Genomic DNA, 19,685 nt, shown 5'->3' with positions numbered 1-19,685 from the left:
TTTTTTTAACATAAAGTGCTGATAACATTGTTTAAAATTGTAGTACAGTTTTTTTGTTAAAGGAAGTTTTCAGTGGTTATCTGGCAGGATCAAAGTTAATATTTTTGATGTGATTAAACAGATAAAACACACTTTTAGTGGCCTATCTAACAAGACCAAAAAAGAGCAAATAAGAAACTTTTTTTTTTTTTGTTCAGGTTTCTATATACTTCCTTCCTCTTCCTGCTTTGTTTGCTCACACAAAACTTAAAATTGCCATAGTTTTTCTGAACTCTGATCTAAGCAATAGAACAAGGAAAGAGGCCTTGACTACCATCTTGCAGTTCTCTTGAATCCCTGTTAGATTTTAAGAAATGTTTAGGAACATTGCATTTCTCGAATGTGCTTCCTTTTGGATATATTTTGACTATTTTTTATTATTTCTATTTCTTTGCTCAAGGTATTTTATGTTTTTACTTGGTTTTTTGGTACGTTGGTTTTTTCTTCTAGTAATTTGGTTTCTAAAAACATAGAGGAAACGATTTCAACAGTCCTTGAGATTTTGGGTCTGGCTGTGATAAATATACCACAGTTTATACTTTAAGAACTTGGATTGGATAGTGATTACTTCTTCCTGTTAGAAATGATCAGTTTTCTCTGCAATTTGATTTTCAATTTCCAGATGCACTAAACAAATAAAAGCTGTATGGTTATGGGGATATTCTGTTCAATATGATTTAAAAAAAAAAATAAGTGGCAAGCTTCTGATGCTTTGTTATATTAATCTGAATAGCAGAATTCAATTTTTAAAATGTATGTGATTCTAAAGTGCCTGTGTGGGTGATCCTAATTTTTGATTTGAACACACTTGTAATTGATTGCTTCCATTGTTTGTATGACTGATTTCATTGCCATCTGTAGTGAAACCAAAAAATTGGCATCAAGTAGGTCCTTATTGTAGAAAGGGACAGGCAGTGTTTTATCTGCAATATATATCCTCCCCTGGCTGTGATGTGTATACTCGGCACAACGTTTCTTAGGGGGGATTTAAAGCAATCCCAGCTTCCCTTGCTGTAAAGGTGGCTGAAGATCGGAAAAAAAAATAAGGGAGAAGATAGTGGCTTTAGAGACGGAAAGGGGATAAGCGAGTATTCCAAGTGTTTAGTTCTGCTTTACCTTTCTACTTGTTTCCACAGAGCTGAAATGTAACTGTCAGTTATCCTGTGGAGTTCAGTACTTTATAATCTTAAGATCAGTGTAATCAAGTCCAATTTAAATGAGAGTTATCAAGCAACTGATAAGCTAATTGCACAGCTGATGTCTTCAGCACCCAGTGGCTAGCAAGTAATTGCTTGCAGTCTAAAGCTATGTACACACCACACCTTAAATGATTGTCATTTAGTATGAAAGAGTTTTGCCCATGGCCAGCACAACCAATGTGTACAGAGGTCCCTCAACCTCCTTCATTAATCTGCCCTGGAACATTGATGATAGACCCAATCACTAATGCCTTTTCTGTAGAGGAGAGCACCGTGTAGTTTCATTTGCTTGTCCTCCCCTCCCCATAGAACAGACTGGCATTGTGTGTACAATGCTCATTCATTCTCCTGTCACTGGAAAGGAGGAAATTGATCCCTCATGATTAACAGAAATTATATATTGGTACAAGGTTTATTTGTATACCAGAATTTGTTCTATGAGAGCTTACTTTAAATGTAACCAGCTCATAACCATGTAGGGCCAAAACAATGTGGCCCTCCATGCCTTACATGTTTTGCATTCAATAAATAATCTCTGTATGTATGACATTTACATTTATGGTGAAAACACTTTTACTGAGATTTGAGTCTATAGGTAAATAAATCCATTTTGATACACAGCAAGATTGACCAAACAATGGGAACAAACAGTACAACATGTGTAAGTTGTAGAACCACAGTTACAAATACACAAATGGTTGGTGTCTTGGTTGGTTTCTCCTCATATTGTGTTGCACTTACAGTATGGCATGGCTGTAACATTTGTTGAAACATTGGTTTCATAGTTACAGTGATCTTATTTGACCCAATTTTGTTTGGTTCATATTACTTATGTTCAAATGACGCAAAATGTTTTGTGTGAACCAGCGCTGTCACAGTGAAAGTTCATTTCGTCATTATGAGAGAGAAACAATGTCTTTCCCATGGGAAAGTGCGAAGGAAACATTTTCTGGAAGTCATCATAAAAATAGACTTTAACACATTACAGGACGAATATACATGTCCACATGTCCATCCTGTTCATAGAGACTTCCTAAAGCTTTTCATTTCCTTGACAAATGGGACAATTGCTTCCAAAGCATCTTGGTTACAATATTGCTGGAGAAAAAAAAGGAAAATATTGGATGAGTTCTAATTGTTTAATGTTTTGTAAATAATATTCAACATACACATAGTCATTAAAAAAAGAGGAGCTATTTATCTCAATTCAAACCATAAAAAAATCACTAAATACACAACAGAAACATTTATATAAATATTTTTTATTTACTCAGCTTCATTGATGAAAGTGCATCTGCTTTAGCCTTGGAAAGCTTTAATAAATCAGGCCTAATGTCTGCACTTTTTTAAACTTTTTTTTTCTCTATAGCTCTGTTTATGATCTCAAGCATGTTTAAAATCACTTAATGTTTACTCACCACCACTACTGCTAGGCTGTTTCAAGAATCACTTAATTACAAATACTATTTAGGTATCAAATACTAATAAAGGTTAGTTTTGTATGTGTTTTTTTATGTGCTAGTTTTGATAAACTCCTCCCCTTGATCCTTACACACATACGTTAATGTATTTAAACCATTTACTCGTATCACCCTTTTCTTTTTTTTTTTTTTCCTCCCTTAAGACAATGAAGTGCCTGCAGTTTTCCCTAAAATGTTTATTTCTCAAACATTTCGCTTTTTTTGATGCCCATCTCTGAGCTGCTGGTGATCCTTTTAGTGATGCATTTAGATTTCGACTTGCTTTCCACTGCCTGACCACACTGTTTGCTTTTTTTGCAGTAATCTTAAACATACAGTTAGGTCCAAAAAATATTTGGACAGAGACAACTTTTTTCTAATTTTGGTTCTTTACATTACCACAATTAATGTTAAATGAAACAACTCCGATGCAGTTGGAACTGCAGACTTTCAGCTTTAATTCAGTGGACTGAACAAAGAGATTGCATAGAAATGTGAGGAACTAAATGTATGTGGAAGATTTTGCTGTGAACAGACAACATGCTGTCAAAGGAGCTCTTCATGCAGGTGAAACAAGCCATTCTAAAGCTGCAAGAACAGGAAAAAATCCATCCGAGAAATTGCTACAATATTAGAAGTGGCATCCAATTATTTATGGACTTAACTAAATCCCTAAACATTTTTCCTCTGAGGTTCAGGCACACCTCGAACTGCCTCGCTTTGACCAGTCTTCCAGCAGTGCCAGGCCATGTTCCATGTTATCAACATTTCTGTGTCAACCATAATGCATACCTATGTGACATAGCAGACAATAAAGAAATCTCAATCTCCTTCTTCTCTCCTGCAGTCAAGAAACTTGCATTATGTTGTAATTGTGTCATTCAGTAAAACCTTGTTGTAATACTTACTTCTCTGCCCCTTCCTCTATAACGGTGGTGGGCAAACATTTTCACTCAGGGACCACAATGAATTTTACATTTTAATAGATGAGCCCAGTATCAAGTGGATGGATAGTGTTTGTATGAACTGATATATATTACTTGTAAAACTGACCTGGATTTAAAAGCCGGATTTTATCATTTAAAACAGGCCGTGTATGGCCAGTGATAGGTCTATAGGGAAGAAGATATTAGGGGAAGTTCAGGTACATAAATATTGTGTAATTGATGTTAAAAACACACAATTTGAACACAATTGTGGTTGTGGTAAGGTTGCCTCGCAGGTCCTGAAAACATGCTGTGTTTTCATCTCTGGAGGAATAACCACACTCCCACTGCACAACACTGCTATTGGTGTAAAAAAAAAAAAAAAAAAAACGCCCCAGTAGTAGTTGAATAAAGTTGGCTGAGGCCAACTCACGGTTTTTAACTATAAGTCTGAACGAGGGCTTATATTTCCCAGGTGTTCAACCATAAAGCACATCCTTGTTTGTACACATCATCCTTGTCCCGTGGGCCTTTGGGGCTGTCCATCACTTTAAACATCCAGTAAGGAGGTATGGGGCTAAAGGAAGGAGATACAAACACACAAATTTCTCAGCTTTACATTGGAATTCAAAGTGTTATACATTTGAAAACTAATATTCAATGTTTTTTTTCCCTCTGCCGTTATGATATTTCATTTCAAAATATGAATAACATAGATTGTACCTTTCCCCTCCCCCCTCGTAAATTTCTAATATTTCAGATATATTGAAATAATTTATATTCTTTATTATTAATGAGTATTCCATATGTGCTAGGAACTGGTGTAATCCAGTGTTTTAGCTCGGGATGAGTCACTGCTCAGTTTTTTCTTTTATTTTATTCGGGATTGATTCCAATAGCAACGAGCTGTGTGTAGCTTGCAGTAGCTCTCAGCTTCTATTACCCACTTATGCCTGTGACCAATCTGTGCTAAACTAATGAAATATGAACTCTTGTTGGAGTGGGTTGCAGGCGCACCAGTGTGAATAACCCCTAGGCTATACCAGACTACATTATCTTTAATTAGAGTATAATTGTTATTCTGTCTGTCCGAGACTTTATATCTGTTATCTCCTAAACTTTGTGTCTATCATTTGATTGAAGAAATACCTTTTTGTGTGTGTGAAACAAGCTACATTGTATATATAGCAGATAGCATACATAGAATGATGACTTTGTATAGAAAGACAAGATTGTTTATCAGTTTTGGAAGACATCCTGATTAAAATATGAAGGGCCAGGTAAAATATGCAACAGTTATCTTCTCAGAAACTGGCCTTCTGGCCATATCATTCCTGGATTTTCAGTAATTATTCATACCCTTAAGCACACCTGTCAATGAAATTCATAGGAATCAACAGGACAAATGTCAGCATTACTAGTTTATATATTTATATAGAGATGAGCAGTAATATTTTGTAAACTAGTTCAAGATGAAAGAATTTAATACTTGATCTACAGAAGTGTACCTATCCTGAGAATAATTTCTCTTGGATGGAGAGATATCTAGGACATACCAGAAGCTTCATAGGAAAGCAAAGGAGGGTATATTGAAGAGAATGAACAGAAATGGATTAGTATTATTAGAGTATTATATTAGTATATATACTATATGTATATGCTCCAATCTTTTTACAAACCACTGGGGAACATGTTTTACATTTATATTTAATAGGACTCTTAATGTGACCTATTTTTCTATGCGATCAGTGGTTTTAGGCCAGAAGAGGCTTATTATATATGTCCTGTCTGTTTAGTAGAACTTTAATGACCTGTGCCAATGCCAAGATTAGGTTTAGGCCATATTTGGGCAGGATTGAGGTCAAGTTCTCTATTAATCTTTGTGAGTGTGGGCACTTCAGCGTCTGGTAATTTAGGGTCACCCTGAGCTTAATGAATCATTAAGGTCATGTATTCATGCTGTCGTGTTTTCTTTCTGCGGCACAGCTTTGTGTTTGTAGCAAACTTTTTTTTTTTTTTTTTGTTGTTATTGTTTTCCTTACTGACTTTGCGATATTAGCGTATGCTGACTGTACACAGTAAAACAAGTCACTTCTCATCAACTCATTGCTATCAGCACTTCAGTGTGCCCGTGTCTGATCCATGGCTGCTGCCACTTATTAGCTAAGCATTGCAAGTCTTTACATTGGGGAATATAATCGCTTTTCAAGCTTCTGCTATCAGTTTCTAGCTCCAAACTGTTTTGCAGCTAAAAACAGTTGTTGAGCATATTGTTAATATAGAGCTGATGTACTGGAGACGTATACTGAAATACATGGTAAATGTTTAGTTTAGTTTAGTAGTCTTGCATAATGAAAAATGAACCCTTAGTTTAAATTGGTTAAAAACATTCCAGGAAAATTAAAACAATAGGTGTGCAAGATTTTAGAATACTGCTACAGCCAGAGTATACAAATCTTTTTTTTTTTTCTTTTTTCTTTAAGTTGGCTGAAAAGAAACACCTTTGATCTCCATATGGAAGCGGTGATCTCTCTGTACATATCCAATATTATCTCTACAGCACTTCAAAAACTGCCCAAAAATACTCTAGCCGGGAAAAAGTTAGGGATTTGCTGGAGTACCACTTCTCCCACAAAGAGGGCAAAGGTTCTTCTTTGCAGCATACTGGCTGGAAACACATTTTTATCTAGGCCAGGGGTGGGCAAACTTTTTGGCTAAAGGGCCACAATGGTTCTAAAATTTGGCAAGGGGGCTGGGCCAGGAACAGATGGATGGAGCGCCGAGACAGGTGTCGCTGAACATGACGTCATGATGACATAACCCTGCCCACTCTCCCATTGCAGACCTGGGCCTGCGATGGGAGATTGGTGGGTTGTTCTGCCCACTTCCCCAGGCCCGGGATCTGTACAGGCAACATGGTCTACAGACCGCGGATGTAATTCAGCGGAGCAGCTGAAGTAGAGAGTGAGAGTGAGTTTAACGGGCCGGAAACAGGCCGTATGGCCCATCCCTGATCTAGGCTGTTGCTGATTATCACAAATAATGAACTAAAAATCTTTTCACATGTTTTGGTTTAAATTCAAACCTATTTTTGTGTGTCCTGTTGTGGAGAGATTGGAGATTTTCCTTCTATCCTGTAGAATAAGGAATAATCAAGTCACAGGAACATAAATAAAACCTGGCAGAAGTTCTAACCCCCCCCCCCCCCTACACTCTATGCAGATTCAAAGATCAAAAAAGTCCACTAAAAACTGGGTTACATATTATAGAAAATCTTATAATTAAAAAAAGTATCTTAAAAGTACAGCAGCAATAATGAGCACAAGGGTGTTTAATCTTGTTGTATCATTAGTCTTTTTGTACCAATATTTGTTAGGTCTTGTTAAGGATTAATTTATTCTGTCGTTACATGCCATAGCATGGATACAGTCTTGGACTTCAGTATTTAATTTCTTTGTCTAAAAATGATCACCATAGTCTGCCTTACTTTGCTGAATTTTATCGTAATTCCAGCGTTAGTTAACCTAATATTTAACATGAAATTCCTAAGGGTTTGTAGGTTGTAATTTACAGCTGAGTACATCTGAAATGCTGGCTTTGTAGTGTAAGAGGAGAAAACTCTGTCAACTTGTTTCCTTTGCCTATTAATAGCCATTATTGGCTCTAAGCGTTTCATAGCTTGAACTAGCCTGTACTATAGTGTCTATGTTCCATTGTACTTGTTTGATCTATTAAATTATATGGCAGTGTAAAGTGAGACATGGCAATGCTTTTTTTCCTGCAGTTTATTTGTTTCTATGTTATAGAAGAATTTCCTTTGGTGTTATCTTGCAGTAAAAAGGATGCATGTGATTGACATTGCTGGTAGAGCTTGGGTTAGCAATTGTTTTCATTTGTATTTTATTCTTTCAGGAACCATTTGAAGATGGTTTTGCTAATGGAGAAGAAGGAACACCAACTGGGGATGCTGTGACCAATCATGTGGCAGACAGTACAGGAGTGGTGAAATTTGGCTGGATCAAAGGTGTACTGGTGAGTATGATTTGTTTTCTTACAACTCTTTTAGGTAAAATAGATATTGGTAAAAAACAGGAGAAAGTTTGATGTTTGTTCTCAGTCAATAAACCCTTCAGGAAATAAAGTACATGTAACTACCAAGACACTAAGCTTTACTTACAGGTAAGGTGGCCATGTAACACCAGTGCAGGTTTTATAATTACAGCGGTTTCTCTAGGTGTGAACAAACCTTAAATTTTATGCTGCGTGATCTCTGTCCATAGGTACGATGCATGCTGAATATATGGGGTGTGATGTTATTCATTCGGTTGTCATGGATTGTAGGACAAGCTGGAATCGGTAGGTCAATTTTTCTTTTTTCCGCAAACCTTTTATGTTTCTAATATTTGAAAGAGATTAGTGATTAAAATTGCATCACCACTTCAAAAACTATAATTGTCCTGAATGTAGTCTGGGTTACCTAATTTTATAGCCAGTCTAATGTATAAACCACTTCTTAGATTGCATACAAGCCTAAGAAATATAAAAGTATTTTTGTTCAGTTGCCAAAAAGGAGTGCTTAGATGTTTTTTTTCCCTTCAATTTATAGAAAAAACTGTTTTATCACAAATAACTTGTTCAAATGCTATCAGCATTTCCACTAGTTGTTTAAAGAGAGAAGATTCATGATACAAAAGAAACATGACCAGCTCAGCCTTTTAACCTAATCCAAAATATGTTTTTCCTTCTATTATGAGGGTATATCTGTGTAAGCTATAATATATAGGGCATGCTTTCTTTCAACATTTTATATATGTGGATGATTGTCAGGTTTGCACCCACTAGCAATATACCTTTACATAATGGTAGTGCTTACTCAGAAAAACAACAACATAATCTGTTGAGAATGCAGATGTAATTTACATCATTGCATGTAGAAGCTCTAGAATGTTACTTTTCGTTTGTAAACTTTTTGTTCTGCACCTAAATTAACTGCAGAGGTTGAAATATATGTAGAGCGACCTGAAAGAATTCTGCCCAGATGAGCTATGAAACACAGGCTTTCCTTCCGTATGCAGAAACCATTAGGTTTGTATTAGGTTCAGGTTGCAATGTATCCCATTGTGCATACAAAATTTAAAGTTTCATGTGACCTGGGATTTATACCACATCTGTGAAAATATTTTTAAGGTGCACTGGATAAACTATAATCAGAATGAGGCCGCAGTCTTGCCTCCTGATACTCTCTTGGAATCGATGGAGAATTCAGGGGGTGGATATGTAACTGCGCATTCTTTTTGTAGCAGAATATGGTCTGAATGCTGGCAGACAGATCACACCTACACTGAAAAATTGTTTCTAAAACTTGTGATGCCTGATATTTAATTCAGTTTTATAAAGTTGCTGAGGCAGGCATAACAAACAACACAAAGTGCATAACACAAATTTATCAGTCTGTGCCATCTAAAATGTTTGGCTTCAGAACTCTTCAATAAGATTAGTAACTGGAAGATGGCAAGGCATAAAACACAACATCTACCACCACAGTTCTTGCTTTATCAAAAAATGTTAATTCTGACAATACCATAGAATTTCTTTTGTAATAGATCTTTTTAAACAAAGTTCTTTTAAGGACCATTTTCCAGTCCATTTTATTGTGAATTGTTGCAACATCTTTTTATATAAACTTTTGTTTATAGCCTTTTTTCTTTTTACAGGTTTAAGTATTGTTGTCATTGCAATGGCCACTGTGGTGACGACTATTACCGGATTGTCTACTTCAGCCATTGCTACAAATGGGTTTGTGAGAGGAGGTAAATATTTTCCACACTGCTGATTGTTCACTGCTGTATTGTTCACTGCATCTTATTAGCTGATTAGGAAGAAGCATCAGTGTTCTTGACGTTATTTCTTCTTTTCTTTTTTTCCATACACCAAAACATTTTCCTGTGATAAATGGTTTTGATCCACAGTATGTGTTTTAATAAGTTATGTTGCCTGTTTGTTAGTAACTCATATGGCTGCATTTATGTCATGCCAAACTCTTCCAGCTTAAAAAAAGACAGCAGATATGCCCGAGATGTGACCTTCAGATACAAATTTTAAATGTTTTAGGGGAATTTATTTACAGTTCAAACACAATAGCAGTATCTGACTGACTGGTAACAAGATATTTGTGTCCTTTTTGTATCCTGTAACCTGTATAGACAGGCATCCTGAGGGTTTGTTCAACTAGATGCCTAATGAGCACCTATTTTGAATTTTCTTGTTGTCCCTTCTCTCTTGGGGTAAAGGTTTCTGAAGCCAACAGACTTGCGGGCGAATGCAGGCACAATTTATCTCGTTACTGCTCAGCTGTGTGAAATATAGGATATTTTGACTTGAAAGCTCAAAATTATTGTTTTCCTATAGTTTTTAGTAGACACAAGTCAACCATGCTAGCTCCGTAACAAAGCCATGCACAAATGACTCTTGAAACCTTCATTACACAAATCTGGACTTCCACAAAAAACTATTTACAATAGGAAATGTCAATAACACATATACCTAGAAGCTAGCATCTCAGCTGCTGAACAGTATGCTTACTCCTACCCTACCATTCAATGCATAATAATTTCAGATTTCAAATAAGGTGCTCAGTACTGAAACAACTTAAAAAAAATGGCATATGTAATGTGATTTTTATTCAAAAAATTGTGACCTTCCCTTCATTCCAGGCATCTGTGACTCCTAAATTAATTCCATCCTGTAATTAAGAGACTGGCTTGTAATGGGCCTTGTCATGAAATGTTACACAATGTTGCCAAAAAAAATATTTATAATAAAAATGCCATTAAAAATGCAGCGCCAAAGGTCTTTATTGTGACCTAGATACCGCATAGACTCACAATGAGAAGAGTATTGGCAAGGTGCAACCTGGAAACCAGTGATGTAAAGCTCAAAAATGGCAGGTGAAAAAAATGCACTGCTTTGCAAAGCATTGCAACTGCTTATACATGCCTGAAAAAGCCTACTGGTTACCTCAACTAGACGCCCTGTTTTTTGTGGTTACTGCTTGTACTGCTTTTGAGTGTGAATTAAAGAAAAAAAATAATTAAAAAATACATCTTCCTGGGAAAAAAAAAAAAGCTCCAATCTCACTGCACATGCAGTTTTTTAAAAAGCACATTTTTCATTTTATCAAAAGGTTAGCTGGCCTTTTATATAATGTTAAATATGTGTTGATAGGTCCACATTTTATATTTCCCTAGAGCGTAGCAAAACTTTAGTTTTTGACTTTCAGTTTAAGTGAGTGTTTCCCTAAACCTGTATTAATTGTTTCACTTCTGTTTTTATTAAATTTGTGCAGGAGTGTTGTTATAGGTTTTACTTTGCATAAGTTAGCTAATAATAACAGGCCTTTGTTTAGTTATATAACAATATATATGTACATATCCTTGAATTGCATAAAGCATTATCAGTTTGTATTTGTAGCCCCCGTGCAGCATTTTTTCACCTTTCTGCACTTTTTTCAGTGCTATCTAATGTTTGAAGCATGTCCTGCTGGAGCTCATACATTATATATTCACTTCTTAAGAATAGCTTTCCTCAGCATCATTTAAAACTTCCTGCAAATTGAAAAGCACTTAGTCCAAAGCAAGTATTATACATTCCATCCCTCCACTTAAAGTTCTCTCTGAAACATATTAAACTGCAAGAATACGATTTATGTCTACTTGTTGTCTTTCCTTGATGGATTATTTATTTTTTTAAAACAGTACATTTTATTAGATGTATTTTATTTCAGCCTGTTTTTAAGGACAACAAATTTGGGCAGAATAAGCACTACAGATAGTGGAAGTTTATTCCTTTTATAGAGATAAAGTGATGGAATGTGGAAGAGTTACAGGTTGGGGAAGGTCTACTACAAGTTTAATATTGATCCTCCTGAATAAGGAGACTGTTCCATCCTAACCATACGACCAATCAGATCTAACCTGGAGGGTAGTCATTACTAAATGTACTGCAAGTACAAGTTGTGCACTCGACAGTGATGGTTGTCCAAGTACAAAGAAATAGCCTATTGTATATTTTTATGGTGCTCTATATTTAAATGAAGCGTACATGTTCTCGTGTTCAACATATTTTTAAATAATACATGTTTTATAGTTATCTATAGTATATTTTAGGATCTTAAACACTGTGCATTTTTTGTGTGTTTGAACGTTTTTGTTTTGGCATTACAGCCTTGTGTACAAAAAAGTATATGAGTTTTACCAGGACAAAATAGATGCTGACAGGTTGCCATGCTGTGCTTTGAATCCATGAATGCTGTGCTTTTGCATTTAATACTTTGTTCATTATATTGTTTTACTTATATAGGCTTATATACATCTGTCACATAATTTAATGGTGTTTAAAACGATCCCATAAACAACCTTACAATATTTCAGTTTGAATTTGCAGACTTGTTCAGAAGATTTATGCTAATAAAACTAAAAAAGATTCATGGTTATAAGTAGCATGTGAAAGTGTTTTTCTGTATGGTTAAACAAACCTGCGATGCTGTTCTTTGTGTGTTTCTTCCCTTACCTGTCTTTTCACCTTCCGGTGTTGTTAGCACAAGTGGTGTTGCTGTTAACTGTCTTGCATACAAAAGGCCACACAGGGCTGGGTTATCAAGTACTATCAGAAGCATGCTGAACATTCTGCTCCTTTCACTGGCAGCCAGTGTTTTTAATACTGTTTACAAACATACTAAAGTGACCTTGTGTGTAACATCAGCCAACCAACATGAATTGGGCTCTTTATTACACCTTTTTTTTTAGTTCAATATTTTAGCATTATTGAATTTAACATTAGCAGTTTATTTTCCCACTACCTATTGCAATTGCTATAGATAAAATAATTTTTTAGTTTTATAAACTCCTTGGTTTTTCTGAAGATTTTAAATCTGAACTCTTGGGAAGCAGCTGAATACATAATTTTAATAATCAAATGTGTGAAATGTTATCCAGTGATCCTGCAACCACATATTACAAGATATTTACCTAGTAGAAGCTCGGGTTAGCCAAGATGCCTTCTGACTGGACAATAAAGGAGCAGGACATTGATAAGGCTGTCCCTCCCTCATACTCTGCCCTTTCTTCTTATTGGTATATTCTCTGGCACTACAAATGCGTTGCAGGAACTTGTGCATTTGTTTTTTAAACAAGAATTTACATTTTTTAATTATGCTTTATGCCTGTTGTCTATTTAAACACAGTTATACATGTGACTGAATGTGTTAACAGATGACATAAAACAGATTACACAGTTATGACATGAGCACACTTCGCCGACCTCTTCCTAAAAATAAACACATATTTTCCTTTCTTTATTAAACCAGCTACGAACTAGCCAACAGCAATGCACTACATTGGAATTCTAATATTACCTTTTATGAAATTTCCTAAAATATATAGAGTATGTGTGAATATGATCAGGGTAAATAAAGTTATGAACCATCTCCCTTCCCAGTACACATCTTCAAGTGCATGCTTTCTGCTACTTGGATAGTGTTTTGTAAACCCTGTACAGACTTGCCAGACAGCCCATATAAATTGGAAGTCATATATTGCCATCTGTAATGTGGGTTGGGGGACAGAAAGTTCACAACTTTATTATATGGAACACTATACATTTCCTTAAAATTGAGGCTCTTAGGCCTGTGGTTAGGTTACATTGAAGACTCACATTTAGTGTCTCCTTTTACTGGTTTTGTCAAGTCCCAGTGTGATTCAGTGCAATTCGGAGTGCTATTGAAATTCCAGTAGAAATGCATAGAGCCAACAGTTTGGGATAGGTGAGGAAGCTCGCTTCTGTGGCCCATGGGACTGAGATGGTTCATAGGTAACACTTTTACTTCTACTCACCTCCCTGTGTTCATATTAGTTTACTTGAAATATGTATGTAATATCAAATAAACACTGACAATTTTATACTGGTGTAAGTTGTACTTATCAACCTTTTTCCCTGTTTTTTATAGGAGGTGCATACTATTTAATTTCTAGAAGTTTGGGACCAGAATTTGGAGGTGCAATAGGACTAATTTTTGCGTTTGCAAATGCTGTTGCTGTTGCTATGTATGTAGTGGGATTCTCTGAAACTGTTGTGGAATTATTGCAGGTAGGTAAATGATTGCTCAATACTCAATATTGCATTTCTGGCTTAAATTTGTTGTTAAAATGTAAACTAATCTAACATAAAAAATAACTTTTCTCATGAAAACCCCAGTAAGTAAACTGTGAATGCCTAAACATTGCAACCCAAAACCCTGCACAGATTTTCCAGTACAGAAGTTGATTAGCCAGAGTTTTGAAACTACTAAAGACACACAACATTACCATTGTGAAGTTCCATAGTTGTCCATGTTAGTGCTGCCACACTTCTGGAAAATACTCAAAAACAAAAGGGGGGGGGGGGGGGCCAATAGTAAGGGGGTGGCCACATCCCTATAAGATGTACATACTGTAAAGGATACAGGTGAACCAATTTTGCCACTTTGGCTTTACAATGGAACATTGCGCTTCTAAAAAGAAAATACACAGTACTATCACAAGCTTAAAAACTAGCCTACAAACACAGATCATTAGTTCTTTTGTGTAAAATAAGTCACGCTTATTGACAAGTAGACTCTACTATTCAGTAGTGTAATAAAGGTACCACAATTCTTCAGTAAGTGGAGATAAAATTTCCAGATATAACAATCACATCTTTAAGAAATGAAATAGCCTGTAAGAACTTGCATAAGATACAAAAATTGTGAAGCGTTCAAGATACTAATGATCAAAGCCTAAAGGACCAATGGAAGGATGCTGAAACATTGAATGATATTTAAATTAAATGTATATAAGGCAGAATAGTTTAGAGCTCCTCAAAACGTGAGACCAAAGTGAAAAAAGCAATCTAACTGCTAGGTACCTTTTAAATACCAATGTAGTTGTCTCATCCCCAACAAAGATGTCCCAGTTACAGAAAAGTTGGATGGAACAGCCCCAATGAATACCTGTAAATAATCTAAGGTATTAACGTGTGTCCGAGACTAACTCAGGCCAATAAAAATTCTGTACAGCGTCCACTCCTTGATAAGTTCATCTCTCTGCAAGAAAACCATGCCTGATGTCACATCTGGGACAAAACAGAATTGTGTTCCAAATTTTTGTCAAACAAAGCAACAAATCAACACTTGTATTGAAAGAATTAAGGATACAAATCCTCCTGGACTAAACCATGCCATCCTTTGCAAACCATTTTTGTGACCTTCCACCTTTTGGGATATATTTACCACACAAATACCTTTTGTGATCATCATTGGTAATTTAACAATGTACCTATTTTTCTATGGTTGGCTAGAGATGACTAGTGCCATTTGCTTTCTGTAATTGGGAAGTGTAGGGTGACCTCCACCACATCTCCATGCTTTGATGGGGTGGCACAGAATAATCCTGTAACACATCTTTGCTTTGTTGGGCAAGTGCAGATGAAGTGCACTTCCATACCACACATACTCTACACCAGACATACTCTACCCCACACATACTCCACACACCAAATGTTCATTTCTTAAATAAGTAATATTAATTACTACTTTTTATGTTCTCTTTATTTTCATGGGTTGAAATGTCGGCTTATTTTATATACTGTATATTATGTTGCTAAGTACTAGACTGAACAATAGGAAGTAAAAGATGTGATTGCATGCTTTTTCCATATGTCATAATGGTTATAGTGTGACATTGGGTGTATTCTGCATACTCTATCTAGAATGTCACATTTTCTACACCCTTCATAGCAGGAGAGTTTACTTGCACTCTTCAGTGCATACTCACAGCAAATGCCAGACATAGAAGAAATGTGCATGAAAATCTGAAGCACTGTGCTTTGTTGATGTCATCTGCTCCATTCATTGGCTGCAGTCCAGGAATGTGCCTAAATAGGATGGAATTGTCTGTTCATTCTACCTAAAGCTACAGCACAGTCTCTCCTGTATGAAACAACACTTGGTTATTTACACAGAACACTGACAGGACCTGTCCTTTACCCAGTATATATTTCACTGAATGGACTTATAGACTAGTTTATAGAAATGAGAACTTGAATAGTGAGTGTGTTTAAGGAATAGAGTGAGCTACTGCTAAACTATTGTGATAATGCTATCATTTCTAGAATATTCTGCACATGCATATAATAAGCATGAAAATATGTACTAATTATCTGTATTTTTTTTTCCTTTGCAAAGGAAAACAATGCTGTGATGGTAGATGATATAAATGATATCCGAATCATTGGTGCAATAACTGTTGTTCTTCTGTTGGGTATCTCTGTAGCAGGCATGGAGTGGGAAGCAAAAGTAAGTGTCTAAACATTTACTAAAACAACTCTCTTAAATATTGTATTACTGATCAATCCATTTCTGTAAAGAATGATTGTTTGGACCATATATCCATTTTTGTAAAGAATGAATGGTTGGACCAGATAAAGTAAAAAATAGCAAGTACTTGTTTAAGTATTCAGCTGCAATTGAAAAAAGAAGCCAAGTATAAATATTGCACATGGGTAGTAAGTGTGAATTCTTGCTTTAAAACTCTTCATTCAGCTAAATTGTCATCCAAAAATAGTTTTGAAAACTTCCTGTTCTGTGTCCTTCAGCCACCCCATCTGTGTACCAGCAAAAAAGTATGCTTGGGTTCAGAACCCTGTCAATTGATGACGGACCAAAATAAAAAAAATAAAGTAGTAGTAAACCATACAGAATAAAAGGTTTGGGCAAAAGTACCACTGCTTCGCTTTCTAATATATTTCCCATGTTTCCCTTTAATTTTTTTTCTCATATACAACAATGGAGGTCCGCACTGACTAATAATTATTTTTGGACAAGCATAGTAGGAGTTATAAAACATTGGGTAGTTAATCTGTGATAATTAGAAATGGTGATAACCTCACACCATGTTTGGCATCACAAGCAGCAAAAGGGGCACTTTCTTACAGATTCTGCAAAGACTGCAGTTATATCCTGTGCAGAACGTATTGCTTTGTTTCATGGCCCAAAATGCCCTTTATGTGTAAACCCAGTTTACCTACCTGATTGATTTTATGCTTTTCTGCAGAGTGGCTACTTCAGTTGTTTTGTAGATAATCTTGACCCTTTCATCTTAATCTGTAGTCTAATAAATTAAATAGCGCAAACAAGATTAGTGTCCTCCTCAAGAAATATTTTTTATTTGGATGCATGAGATTTAAAGCACTTAAATCTTTTGACCTGACCTTTATCCTAATTAGAGCATTTAGATTATAAATTCCCAGGGTAATCACATGTTGTTGATGTTCTCTTGTTATATGTTTCACATGTCTTTTTTGTTTATCTTATTTTTGAAGTCTAGTACACTAAATGGCAAGTTAAACTAAATGACTTAAAAGTCTGTTACTGTGGGGAACTGTGGGCTCGTGCTTTTTTTTCTACCTTCCTTTTTATGTGTGTTTTGCAAAGCAAATCCTTTGGGGTTCCTTACAGGTCATGTTTTCCATATCACTTCACAGAATCACTGATAAAATAATGGGTGTGATTCATAAAGCTGCCGCTGTTTGTTCTGTAAGTACCTGGAGGTGCAGAAAATTGACAAGTGGAAATGACCTATTGTCATCCCTGTGGAGTGGAGTTAGGAAGCATTTCTGTTCACTATGCATAGGCACAGAAAGTGAGTCAGCCTATAAATATGCATACACATTCCGGGAGCCTAGAGAGGCTTTTTTCTTTAAGGTAAACGGCAGAAGACATAAACACATGACCCCTCCTGCCATAGCAGTTTTTTGGAGGCCTCCAAACTTGAAATCCAAATGCACGTTAGGCCATCAAACAGGTTTTAGGCCTCCACTGCTTTTCCAAAAGCTTGTGTTGAACACAATGAACTCAAAACCATTATTTTTGGGTTTGCGCTGACTTGTATTTGTAATATTTGCAGTAGTTGGTGTGATGATTTAAAGAATCTAAAAATAATGTGTGTAAAGCTGTGCTTTTTGCAGCTTCACCTACTTTTCTGTAGAGCTATCTGAGTGCACTGGTGTATCATCACACCATTATAAATAGCTAAAGGAAAATGTATTTAGTATGCAGTTACTTTTCTGATGCATTTACATGGGAAAAAGTAGTAGTAAAGGAGTAGAGCTGGTCAACTGTTTGGTTTGAATCATTCTGTATGGTTTTCTATTTTTTTTTTTTTTTTTTCAGGCTCAGATAGTACTGTTGGTGATATTGTTGTTGGCGATTTGTGACTTCTTTATAGGAACAGTCATTCCTATGGAGGACAAGAAGGCTAAAGGATTCTTTGGTTATAAAGGTATACAAGTCTTCCTCCCATCCCTGTTTCTTCCCTGTTTTGTATTTTTAAAAAGTACATTTTTATATTAAGTTACCTATGTTTTCCTTCCTTACCTGCAGCTGAAATATTCAGTGAAAATTTTGGACCAGACTTTCAAGATGATGAAACATTCTTTTCCGTCTTTGCCATTTTCTTTCCTGCTGCGACTGGTATCTTAGCAGGAGCCAATATCTCAGGTGATCTTGCGGTGAGTATTGTCTTCAAATTTTGTACCATATATATAAGCCTGCCCTTTGATGTGCTCCTCATATATGTATATATGATATTCTCCAGGACCCTCAACTAGCCATACCTAAAGGAACCCTTCTGGCCATTCTCATAACAACTGTAGTCTACATGGGGGTTGCAGTATCCGTGGGTAAGAATAAAATTCATTTCTGCGCTTGTGGTTTTTTTTTTTTTGTTTTTTATTTTTTTGTTTTACATTAGCATTACTTATAATGCTAAAGTTTTAAGTTTATTTATTTTTTTTGCACATACATTTCTGTTTCCTGGGAAAGAATGCAGTCAAGAGAGTAATATCAGTGCATTTACCAATGCCATTTACATGATCTCCACTAGAAACAAGAACAAGTAACATGCTCCACTAGGATAAATAGTCCACCTTCATAAGGTGGCTTTAGAATCAAATGTTTGACATTTGCCTTACGACTTGTGATTTATTTTCTTTTGCACTCTCACATCCTATTATCTTCATTTACTCAGTTCTTGATTATTTTTGCAGGTTCATGCGTTGTGCGCGATGCTTCAGGGAATGTTAATGACACCCTTTCTGCAGCTGTGACAAACTGTACAGATGCAGCTTGTCATTTAAACTACAATTTCTCCTCTTGCAAACCTTACTGTGAATATGGACTTATGAATAACTTCCAGGTAAGAAACTTTTGATTGTTTATTCCTTTGATTATGTACACATATCAGAAGGCACTAAAGTTATTATATAAAAATCTGATTTCATTTCCCTGTAGTCAGATAGTTTGCCTCTGAGGCTTTGCAATTTTTCCCTATTAAATGCACTAATTTTTATTACTTGTTTGTTAGCTAACAAGTTCTTTCTCTGTTTTCAGGTCATGAGTATGGTTTCAGGATTTGCACCACTTATTACAGCTGGAATCTTCTCTGCTACTCTCTCTTCTGCTCTTGCCTCATTAGTGAGTGCACCAAAGGTGTTTCAGGTAAGCACATTTACTGATAAAGGTGTTTAAATCTTGTAATATGATGTTGCTGATAACTTACAGTTTTGTATTTGTCAAGTGTAGTATATCATTGCACAAACCTTCTAAATTTGTATGCATATTGAGTATGAAGTCAGTTGTGATCGTCTCTGTTCCCAATGCGTTTCACCTAATGCTTTCTTCATGTTTTTTGTTTTTTTTTTAAGACTTAAACTGATTTTATTTTATAAGACAAAAAATGGAACACTAGGTTTTGTCACAAAGTATTTATGAAGCAAGTTTATAAATTGCAATTAGTGGTATAAAACAAGGATAATACATAAAGTGAATTCAAGTGACATGAATGCTATTCAATCGGGTAAAAAATTAAATATCAACCAAGAGCGTTGATAAAATATTAGAGGAAAGCTGTATTTATAAGTAGGTGGTTGAAGTAGATTTAATGTATGAATTATGTGAGGTTTGTTTACTGTTATACTTCACACTTTTTTTT

At 35.6% G+C, this 19,685-nt stretch overlaps 1 protein-coding gene and 1 long non-coding RNA gene across 2 annotated transcripts in view; one reads left to right on the top strand and one right to left on the bottom strand.

Annotated features, from left to right (window-relative positions):
• SLC12A2 (solute carrier family 12 member 2) overlaps positions 1 to 19,685 on the top strand; it is a gene marked incomplete in the record, with an annotated part of 71,684 nt that overhangs the window by 18,561 nt on the left and 33,438 nt on the right. The window contains 10 exon segments of the mRNA XM_072416008.1: positions 7,537 to 7,656; positions 7,905 to 7,980; positions 9,339 to 9,434; positions 13,628 to 13,767; positions 15,881 to 15,991; positions 17,867 to 17,975; positions 18,077 to 18,204; positions 18,291 to 18,375; positions 18,742 to 18,890; positions 19,085 to 19,192. Of these exon segments, the coding sequence (XP_072272109.1) occupies positions 7,537 to 7,656; positions 7,905 to 7,980; positions 9,339 to 9,434; positions 13,628 to 13,767; positions 15,881 to 15,991; positions 17,867 to 17,975; positions 18,077 to 18,204; positions 18,291 to 18,375; positions 18,742 to 18,890; positions 19,085 to 19,192 (1,122 nt within the window).
• The window catches only part of LOC140333966 (uncharacterized), a 26,727-nt gene continuing 10,902 nt past the window's right edge, over positions 3,861 to 19,685 (bottom strand). The window contains exons 2-3 of the long non-coding RNA XR_011921450.1: positions 7,871 to 8,020; positions 3,861 to 4,201 (exon numbers count right to left, since the gene is read on the bottom strand). This is a non-coding gene — a long non-coding RNA (uncharacterized lncRNA). The remainder of the gene's footprint in view (positions 4,202 to 7,870; positions 8,021 to 19,685) is intronic.

This window comes from Pyxicephalus adspersus, chromosome 6 (genome assembly GCF_032062135.1).
Source record: "Pyxicephalus adspersus chromosome 6, UCB_Pads_2.0, whole genome shotgun sequence".
In the NCBI taxonomy this organism is placed as follows: Eukaryota; Metazoa; Chordata; class Amphibia; order Anura; family Pyxicephalidae; genus Pyxicephalus; species Pyxicephalus adspersus.
Note: the sequence above shows the minus strand (reverse complement) of the source record. Positions and strands in the feature narration are given on the sequence as shown.